Source organism: Arachis hypogaea, chromosome 12 (genome assembly GCF_003086295.3).
Source record: "Arachis hypogaea cultivar Tifrunner chromosome 12, arahy.Tifrunner.gnm2.J5K5, whole genome shotgun sequence".
In the NCBI taxonomy this organism is placed as follows: Eukaryota; Viridiplantae; Streptophyta; class Magnoliopsida; order Fabales; family Fabaceae; genus Arachis; species Arachis hypogaea.
The window spans coordinates 115,878,354-115,889,590 of record NC_092047.1 but is presented as its reverse complement, the minus strand read 5'-3'; the positions used below and the strand labels follow the sequence as shown (position 1 = coordinate 115,889,590).

General features: G+C 32.7%; 1 protein-coding gene across 1 annotated transcript; it reads right to left on the bottom strand.

The window, feature by feature from the left end:
* Positions 1 to 778: 778 nt before the first annotated feature.
* LOC140176898 (uncharacterized) lies at positions 779 to 3,025 on the bottom strand. The gene is made up of 3 exons (XM_072208458.1): positions 2,513 to 3,025; positions 1,229 to 2,173; positions 779 to 1,138 (listed from the first exon to the last, which is right to left on the bottom strand). The coding sequence occupies exons 1-3, from the start codon at positions 3,023 to 3,025 to the stop codon at positions 779 to 781; spliced, it is 1,818 nt and encodes a 605-aa protein (XP_072064559.1).
* Between the last annotated feature and the right edge of the window lie 8,212 nt (positions 3,026 to 11,237).

Here is an 11,237-nt window from a genome sequence, read left to right as displayed (position 1 = left end):
GTTGAGTTCAGGTTCATGGTTGCAGTGGGAGTTGCTTTAGTTGGATGGACATTTGCCCTAATATTGGTTTGTGAGAAAACAAGCAGCACCAAATTTGGGAGACTTTTACTACAATGATGTTGAGATAGTGAGATTTAGGAGAATATCATTAGATCCCAACTTGTGCTCTGTATTTTTGCCTAGAAATAGCACTGATGTTGACATGGTTGGTGTTTTGTTGAACTGAATGAGATTGTAATGAAATGATGTTTTGATGATTTAAGTTTGGCCAAATGCTATATTGTGCTTGTGTAAAAAAGTGCAATGATATATTGTGCAGCTGCAATGTTATATTATGCATTTTGTTTAAAGTGTTATATTTTGCATTGTTATATTTTGAAGCTGAAATAAAGTGTTACATTTTGCATTCTGCTTAAATGAAGCAAGTCATGAGCATGACAACAATATGAACTGTAATATATTACTTAATCACTAACCATTAAGATTGTCATTAGCAACAAGCACAATAGGTTCACAGTAAAATAACAAAACAGGAGCAAATCAAGCACAATAGGTTCATAGCAAAATAACAAAACAGGAGCTACACTATTTGCTCCACAACAACTGTATCAGATAATTAGCAACAAGCACAATAGGTTCACAGCAAACTAACTAAATACAAGCTACACTGTTTGCTCCACAACAACTGTATGAGATAACAAAATGCAGTCTTTAAACTGGTTTTGGCAAATTATAATGATACTAAAGAGAAAACATGAAACTGCACACATCATCATCATCACATCTTCTTCCATGCTTTTGGAGGTGTTCTAGCCATAAACTTCAGTTGGGAAATGCTGACGTGCTTGGATGGGGTTGGCAGTACTCTGAGATTGTTGTCCTTGGCAGCATCCTTGAGTTGTTGTCCAGAATTATTGTTTGACGGGGTCATCTTAGCCTTCTTTGACATAGCCTGAGATTGCTGGGAACTGATATTATTGGAAGATGATTTTCTCTTTGGCCTTGATGTGTTGGTCTTCTTAGCTGCAGCTTGTGATTGCCTAGAAGCCTGGCTGGAGATAGTACTAGACACAGTGCTTGAGATAGTGCTAGAAATGACTCTTGAAGCTCTTCTTGTAGACCCAGCAACTTTGTTTGCCTAGTTAACAGCCACAATACGACATTATAATCTTTGAATGCAACCAGGCAAAATGAAGCCAAAACCAGAAAAAACAACTATTGTACTTACCAAACTAGTGGCAGCTACTTTCCGCTTCTTTGGACAGGTCCGTTTGTTGTGGCCTCTAGCAAAACAATAGGAGCACTTCTGAGTCTGCCCATCGCGAGACACTCCTCCCCTACTTGAATTCTCATCTGCAGCTTTATTCCGTTTCAGTTTAGGCCTTCCAATAGGTTTTCTGTAGACTGGTGGCAAAACATCATCAAATTGTGTCTTCACCCACAGGTTGGGGCCATTTACTGGATACACCACATGTTGGTAGCAGTTAGAGTAAGTTTCCTTCTTGTAACAGTTTGCAACAAAGTTGTCCACATTGAAGCACATCTTCCTAATGCAGGTCATGGCATGGGCACAAGGGATTCCGGACAACTGAAACTTCCTGCACGAACACTCGTGATTCTTCAAGTCAACCACAAACTTCTCTTTGCCTCCATGGATGCTAGTGACCTCATATTTGTCACGACCAGCATAGGTGCTCATCCACTTACCACTTGCATCAGCTTGTTTTTCAACCTTAGTCCTGATACGGGGTAACACCTCTCTTTGGTATTCAACTATCCGATCCCTATTATCAGCCCAACGCCTCATTATGTATACTCTGATGTCTTCAAGCATACTGACTATAGGCTTCTCCCGGGCGTCCACAATCACAGAGTTAAATACTTCACACATGTTGTTAACCAAGGTATCACACTTAGACCAAGTCCCAAACTTATGCCGGCACCAATATTTGGTTGGTATCTCCATAAGGTGGTTGTAGGCTCCATTATCAACCTTTTGGATTTCAGCCATGTTTCTCTCCCACTCTTGTAAATAAGTGGCTTTTGCAGCATTCCACATCATCAGTTTTAATTGCAGCCTTGGGAATCTCTTCCTGAAATTGCTATAAAGATGTCTAACACAGAATCTATAATCCACTCCCGGAATGAGCTCATCGAAGGTTGGAACTAACCCCTAAATCCATAGTAAATCAGTTTTACTTGAAGTAGTAATTAAATCAGCATGATATGTGATAACGACAATTAACCAAGTACATATAGTTCAATTAATCACAGAATCTATTACCAGCATGATATGTGATAATTAACGAAGTACATACATTTCAATTAATCACAGAATCTATTATCAGCATGCTATGTGATAATGACAATTAATCAGCTTTTACTTGAACTCATACATTTCAAGCACTAGGTTCACTATAGGCAACAACTCTAACACTAAACTAGGATCTATAACGTAGCTATCAGCAAGTCTAACACTAAAACTGAATGAAGTGAGTAGAGAAATTAGTACCTTTTGTTGGTCAGACATGAAGGTGCAGCTCCTTAGCTTGTCACTACCAAAGTCATCACACAGATTGGTGAGAAACCAAGTCCATGTATCCTTAGTCTCTGCTTCAACCACTGCGTAGGCTATCGGCAGTATCTGGTCGTTCGGGTCCCAGCCAATAGCCGTGAGAACTTGACCTCCATATGGTGTTTTGATGAAGCACCCATCAAGGCAAATTATTGGTCTGCAAACCATAAAACTCTTCTTGCATGCATCAAGGCACACATAAAGTCTTTGGAACTTTGGCCTTAAATCCACACCCGGTTTTGGTCTCTCAGAAGCAAACTCAGGTGGTCTCTCCACTTGCAACTTAACTGTAGAACCTGGGTTAGACCTCAGCAATTCATGACAATAGTCATAGAGTCTCCGATACTGCTCTATGTACGTTCCTTGTAACTCATCAAGTGCAAACTGCTTAACCCGGGCAGCTTTAGACTTAGTTAGCTCTACATTCCACTTGCTGTATGTTTTCTTCATTAGTGTGGAGAGCTTTATTTTTGGATTCTCAGCAATCTTTTTTAGAAACACCTTGCTTAACCATTTTGCATGCATAATTCCAATTTTTTAACTCTCTAGAACAGCTATGCTTGTTATGGCAGCTGGTTAATTGCCATGTTTGCTCATTCTTAATCTTCCCACAGTATGCAAACCAGTTACAACCATCCACACAAGTGACCTTCACTCTCCGATGATCTACCTTATCAAACCTCAAACCCCTCCCAGTGTGTACAGCATAGGCAGTGGCACAATCCTTGAACTCTTCTCTTGAGACATAAAGAGTTCCAACCTCCCACTTGTACTCACTCATGTCCTTTAGCTGCTTGTGCAATGGATACTTCTTGGCAACACTATTTCCATTCTCATCATCATCAGTAATAGGCATATCTAGGAACTCTTCAGAATCATATCCTTCTTCCTCATCACCTAAACCTGCAACAACCTTCTCCTTCCCTTTGGCACTCCCACTAGCTTTTGCTGCATCTGTTTGGGTTTCAGTTGATGCAGCCTCGAATCTATCCCCTACCTTGATGTTGACATCTACTAAGCCCTCTGCCCCTTCTTTATCATCATCACTGTCACCAAACACAACTTCGGCAGCACTATCTTCTGAACCATCACCATTTCTGGAATCAGAACTCCATGAATCACAACTATCATCTACACCACCCTTGGGTTCATAGTCCTCGTCTTCACTGCCATTACTACCCTCTCCTTCCTCATCTGATTCATCTTTGTTACCCACAATTTCTTCCTCCACATTTGGGCCAGAATTTTTCTCCACCAGTCCAACTGTTTGGGCCTCACTTGTAACCATTGGGCCCTGCCCATCAGATCCACCACCCTTCACTTGCATGCTACTTTTAGTACTCCCTAACAAGTGTACATCTTCAACCACCTCATGGATATCACTTGTTTTGTGAACTACAAACAGCTCCACCATGTCCTCCCTAACCCCAATGTTAGCCATGTTCATTGCATCTTTGTCAGTTCGGAGCATCCTTAAGCCTTCTTCTGTATTCTGATCCTGTGATTTGTACCACATTGCAGCAATATCTTTCTTCAAATACCCTTGTCTGCTCACTATGTCATAAACCTCAATCAGGCTCCATTCATCTTCATTGCAGTAGTCTATGACAGTTGTCTCCCCACCCAAATACTTCAATTGCCCTCATTGAAGTACAAAGCTACCATGGTGGTAAACTTTGACACTAAAATAACTCATCCTTACAAACAGACCCTGTTACAACAAGCAAACATAACGAAACAACATCAATCGCAGGCACACATTCAATCACCAGAAAACGTAAATTCATGCCCTAACTAACATAAGCAACGAACATTTTGTTGAGAATACAAAAAACCACCTAAACCCTAAAAATGCACGCAATCTCATACATTGTCGGCCATCTTTTCTTCGTGGAACTACTCAATAAAACCCCAAAAAACAAATTTTTTTTCAAGTTCATACCTCGTCGCACGATCAAACTCTGTCACCACAACAAAGGTGTAAGCTTTCATGCAAAACTCCCCAGAACGAACCGCCAACTACCTTGCAGCCCCTCCCCACGGTCACCCTCGACGAAGAGAAAAAACGTGTGTGGTAACGAGAACTGGAATAAAAAATGTTGGGTAGAGGTGCTGTGATTCTTCGACGTTTCGTATTTGCTATAGTGAACGATATATTGGGCGCGAAGAGGCAGACGTGTGTTTCTCAACCTTTGGGCTTACTCACCTAATGTCCACGTGTGTAACGCCGTTAACCAAATGTTAGTAATTTAGACGGTAGGACAACATTGATGCGATTTAGAAACGTTTGGGACACAAATAGGACGTTTAAAACGTTAGGGATAGGTTTGAGACTTACCCCAAACGTTGGGGACATAAATGATACTTTACTCTTATTAAAATAATCATCCAACTACCTAATGAAATGACCATCCAGCATTTGTTAATTGTATATACTTAAACTGAATCAAACAAAATAATCATCCAATTAAAAATTAAAATAACCATCTACATACCTATTTAATTGAATATCCACATCTAAATTCGTCCGTTGATATATATACCTTGAAGATGTAAGTGGAGCGAAATCCAAGAAATCCCAGAAACCTCCGTAACACCATAAAACAAAGTATTTACCTTTTTGATATCTTGAATCTGATGCACCAGCCTTCCCGCCACGTATCTTTGCCACGTCAGTCTTCGACCCACGTCACGAATCCCGATACCATCACTCTGGCGAGAGTTGGTGCATGGTTGTGGCAGCAACGGCACGTCCAATGAATGTTGCAGCGGCAAGGGGAGGCACGGGGGTAGCTGCGGATGGATCCGTCCCCGCTACGGATGAATAAGTGCACGAAGGCTGGTTTCGGTGGTGTTGGCAGTCTCCTCCGACAGCGACGGCACGGTTGGTGTGGAGGGAACCGGATGGAATGGCAAAGGTGAGGGTGCAGTGGCACAAGAAGAAGAGAATATTCGGCGCATACGTAATGGGAATGAATTTAACTATTAATCTTAATTTTTTAAATTTTAAAATATCTTTCTTTTTAAGTCTATTATATACATTATTCACAAAATTTATTGTTTTCTTATACTTTCTCAAACTGATAAGGTATTTGCATAAAATAATGCGTTAAATACATGAAAAAAGTTCTTGAAGCACTATATAAAGAAAGTCTAAGAGACTAATAATTTTTGTGTTTTGTGGCCAGCACTTAACCATTAAAAAAAAAAGTAAGTGATCTCCAATCATTGAATGTAATCTCACACTATTAAAAATACTATTGATGACCAATTGATTATTACAAAACACAAAAATTACTAACTCCCTAACACTCCTCATACTATATACAATATAGTAAGTAATTCACTAATTTGAGCCAATACAATGAAATACAATTAAAAAGAAAGAAAGAAAAAAGGTGAGAATGAAAGAAATTGTTGTATATTATTAGTGGAACACATAAATATTCTCATTCAGGTGCAATTTTTTTCCTCGTAGAAACTAGAAACTAGAAACAACAAACAACAAAGTCGTATGTCATGACTGAAGAAACAAGAAAGTGTCGCATTCCTACTTCCCAGCATACGTATTGAATGACGGCGTTATTACTAAGAAGCCTGAAACCATCCAATTAAATGAGCGACCGAGGAGGATGAATTTCGTTTTGTACTTCGAAGATTTTTAAATAAAGTTTAGATTCGATTCATAATAAATTAATTTTGACTTATTAAATTAAAAAATATTATAAATAATAAAAAATATTTTTTTACAATATATATTTTTATACTAAATTGTATATTTATATTTTTGTTATTTCATAATTTTTTTTATGACATAAGAACATTTTCGATGTTAGTTTTAATTTTAATTTTATTTTAAATTTTACAAAAATATTTATAGGACCATATATTATAAATAGTAATTTAAAATTTAAAATAAAATTTATTTTTCTAATGTTTAGTCTTAATTTATTTAAAATTTTATATTATTTTTAATTATTTTATTAATATAATTATACAAATGATAAAATTTTTTTGGTTTTCTATCAAAATGATATCAATTTTATTATATATATATATATCAACTCTAATGCAGACTTTATTTCTAAATTAATTCACTTATTAAATATATTAAAAGTGATACCTTAAAAACATTTTAGTAAAGATGCTCTAAATAATCATAAAAATTACTTTTAACAGAACTTGCTTACTATTTGTCAAACGAAGTTTATTTTGGGAACTGAGTGTTAGACAAAAAAAAACATTAGAATTTTGTGAAATGAAGTTTATATTATTTTTTGTGTATGCTATTTTCTTATTTTTAAAGTAATTTTTTTCATTTTATCAATCATTTATAGAATTTAGTTTTAATATGCAAATAAAATAAGTTGATTTATACAATCATTTAATTATGTCTATTTTTTTATCATTTACGCTTTAACTGTTAATATGACAATACATCATTAAATACACATATAAATTTTTCTTACGTCATCAATGTATTAATAATACAATTTTATTTTTAAGACTGAAAGCAAAAGACTTAAAAATAATACGCATATTTGAAAAATTACTGATTTTTGTAGATATTCCTAACTTTATTTTAGGATTACCTTTTGTAGATAATTTATACCAAAAATTGCATACGTAAGAGAAACAAACATCTAAACAAAAGGAGACAATGAAAAATAATGGCCAAACAAAATTAAATGATGAAATTGGTAAAAAGAAATCATACGCGAACTAATCAATAATGATAGAGAATCAAGATGGTTCCAACAAAAAATCAGCCAAATATCTTTGAGTAAATTTAAAATTTTTATGTGAATGGTGTTTATGCTAGGCATTAGAATATTTTTTTTCTTTGTAAATTAAATAATTCTGAATCTGTTTTCTAATTTATCATGTTTTAGACATTTGGAGAGAGAAAGAAGGTGAAGGGATGTAAGCTAATTGAATCCGTTTCCGTGATTCATGTTACAATGATACTGAATGTATCTCCTCCTAATTTAAATGTGATGAAACATTTAATAACCAATATTTTAAATTATAAATAAATAAAATTAATTATTATATTTATAATTAATTAAGTTGTTTCATTTTTGACTGATTTGGAGTTGTTCCATATACTTTTTCCGAACTAATTAACTTAATAATACATCATAGTCATAAAGAGGCGTATGGTTTTTGGCGAAGCGAAAAGCTCAACAATTAGGTTTCTCTTTCTCTGTTAAAAATGGACAAACCATCTAAGTCATCCTTCCCATTTGAACTTTTGCATCAAGATGTTGACCTACCATGCATGCATCTCATCATGAAGAGGCAAATTAAAAAAAAAAAATGTCCTTGAATGCTCACTGAATTTTGTAAACTGTGCTTCACAAACTCAAGTTTTTGCTATGTTGATCAAAATGATCCTGAAATCCTGAATTGAAGAGATACCCTAAAGTAGGAAGTGTTAATTAGGGTTAGTTAGTTTAAGGGTATTTTAATAATTTTAAATTTTTAGTAATATTTTTTGTTTGATTTAGATATTTGGTGTCAGGATTAAAAATAAAATCAAACCGAACAAAAAACTGTTAAAATTTATTTTTCGATTTTTTTGGTTTTTAATTTACTCGGTTATCTTTTTTAGATTTGGTTGATTAGTTTTATTTGTGTGAGAGTATAATTATAATCAATTAGATTAATTAATATTATTTAATATATTTAATGAATATTTATTATAGAATATTATATTTTTATTATTTCGATTTTTTTTAATATTTATAAATACTCTTTTATATATATTATATCATTCACAACAACTTAAATAGATACAAATTTTTTCTCTACTGTTCTCTCTTACTCTTTTTAATAATTCGAATTAGATCATTTTAAACGTTACTATCCTATATTCTTGAAGGGTATAAATACTTGTATTATTGGAGCTACTATTAAAGAAAGGTCAATCACATGTTTCTAATGGCATCTTTTTTAGTAGGATATGATCTTTGATTTTATATTTGTTTGCCTTAGAGCTTCATTTTCATAGGGTTGATAGTAATCTACTACACACATATATGTGCTTATTAAATTAAAAATATTTAGTAGACAATACCTATCTCTTAAATTATCTTTTTATTAATAGGGGTAATTAAGTCCACCAAGTGCAATCTAATCGGATCTAATTAAATTAAAAAGTCATAAATATACCAAAAGTTGGAATTGAATTAATTAAGGGAGTACAAAATTATCAACTGCATTGTTACTACTCTTCATTGATTGCTTTCACATGTCATATTCTTTGGAATGTCATTAATAATTATAAAAAAGTACGACATTTTCACTTCTATATTCTAAATTTATTGTTAATAGTTAATAATTATTATACATGTTAATAGCAAATATAAAACAAATTATTAGAGAACTAACTTATTTTAGTCAATATCAGTTAATTTTTAAAAAAATTATTTTACTTATCTTAAATTATAAATTGTAAATCTTTAATTTTAGACCATAAGTTATTGGTTAATATTAACTAACTAAAAGTTATTTTTTATACTTTCCAAAAAAAGTAATATAACGATTACTTTGAACAAAAGTATAACCTGAAAAATTCAATTGAATGAAAAGTAATGTAATAAAAGTAAAGTTAAGGGCAATTTACGTAAATAAAATAAATGAACAAAACCTTTACACAAATATAACATTGCAATTTTCAGACGCAAATGCAACAAACATAATTGTATATAATTCGCTACATCCTGTAGCGAAACTCAATTGCACATAATCCGCTACAGGCTATCGCAGATTACATTGAGGACTGCGTTACTCATAAATCACTATAGCGGTTTATGCTCATATGGTGCGAGACTCATAATCCGCTACATCCTCTAACGGATTATGAAGAGTGTAAAAAACCGGGTTGGCTTATGTTTAAAAAATTACACTTTCTAAAACTGGGTTTGTTTTGCATAGAATAAAGGCCATTTTAAGCCATTTTAAGCCATTTTCTATGCAAAACAATTTTAAAAAAATGACTTAAAAAATGTTAGGAGTATTATAAAAGTTTGTAATATCTTAGTAATTTAGGTAAATATTGGTTATAACTATATATTTTATTAAAAAATTAATAATTGATTAAAAAATTAATAATTTAAAAATTAAAAAAATATATATTTTATTTCATGCATTAAAAAAAGCTAACAAAATATTTAATTATGAGACTTCTTTAAAATATTAATGAGCTATCAATTTGAATTTCATACATACTCTTTTGCCCATTTTTAATAGCTCATGAATATTTTTTTAATACAAGGTCCGGAACTATGGAAGCAGTGACTCACCTCCATTGATGAACGACGCTCCTCCTCCAAAAATTCTTTCTTTTTCACTTTACCCTTTTCACGCCTTTTAACGTTCCATGTCTTTATCAGGAGTTAATATCTAGCACGTTTGCTTAGTTGGGGAATTCCCATTTTTCTTTTGCTGTAACTCTAAAATGGGCCTATTATTTTATTGCACCAATAAAATTTATCTTTTGAAAAAAAAAATTATTTAAATTATACTATAAAAAAATATTTTATTCTATACAAAATAATTAAAAAAATGGCTTGGCTTAAAATAGCTTAAAATGCTCTTTATTCTATGCAAAACAAACCCGGTTTTAGAAAATGTAATTTTTTTAAACATAAGCCAACCCGGCACACTCTTCATAATCCGCTAGAGGGTGTAGCGGATTATGAGTCTTGCACCATATGAGCATAAACTGCTACAGGGTGTAGCGGTTTATGAGTAACGCAGTCCTCAACGTAATCCGCGATAACCTATAGCGGATTACGTGCAATCTCAACGTAATCCGCGATAGCTTATAGCAGATTACGTGCAATTGAGTTCCGCTACAGAATGTAGCAGATTATATACAATTGCATTTGTTGCATTTGCGTATGGAAATTGCTAATGTTATATCTACATAAAAATTTTGTTCATTTATTTTATACGTGTAAATTGCCCTAAAGTTAAATTACTTGTTAAACAAAAACAATAATATAACACTTTTTTTTTCTTTTTCCATATGATTATTGGCAAACACTTGATTCTCATAATCAAGGACTATTAGGTTTACTTTAATTTTGCATGTATTTTATCTTGTTTTTTTCTCCCAAAACTTAATATAATTGCATTAATTTTTTTAATTTATTTATTATAAGATTTGTATCATGGATATCATGTGTTTAATAATTCGTCCTCCTAATAATAACTTTTTAGTGTTAACATTGCTATCTTTTAGAAATTGATTGATGAGTATCGGTCTAACTTATTTTAGAAACGAAACTAACTTGAAAGATGAGAATTGTCTCAACTCTCAACCTTATAAAACTCTAATTTGATACTATAGACCAATAAAAAGATTGTATTCAGTACAATGTCATTTTCTTTCAACTATTTTCGTATACATAAAAAATAAATTTTTTATATAAAATATATATTAAAATAAATTAAACAACATGTATATTTTATTGAGGATATTAGTGTGCAAATAAATAATAATAAAAGGTAACTATGTTAGTATTTTTTTTTTGGTGACTAGGTAACTATGTTAGTATAAAATTATAAACAATACATCTGTTTATTTTCTAATATATATAAATATATAATAATTAATTGTTAAACGTGTATCACATTTTTTATTTGTTAAACA

Coding starts and splice junctions, on each gene's coding strand:
- LOC140176898 (XM_072208458.1), bottom strand. CDS start 3,025: ATGAAGAAAACATACAGCAAGTGGAATGTAGAGCTAACTAAGTCTAAA. Junction 2,174..2,512: donor TCATGTCTGACCAACAAAAG/GTACTAATTTCT, acceptor CTATGGATTTAG/GGGTTAGTTCCAACCTTCGA. Junction 1,139..1,228: donor AAGTAGCTGCCACTAGTTTG/GTAAGTACAATA, acceptor GCTGTTAACTAG/GCAAACAAAGTTGCTGGGTC.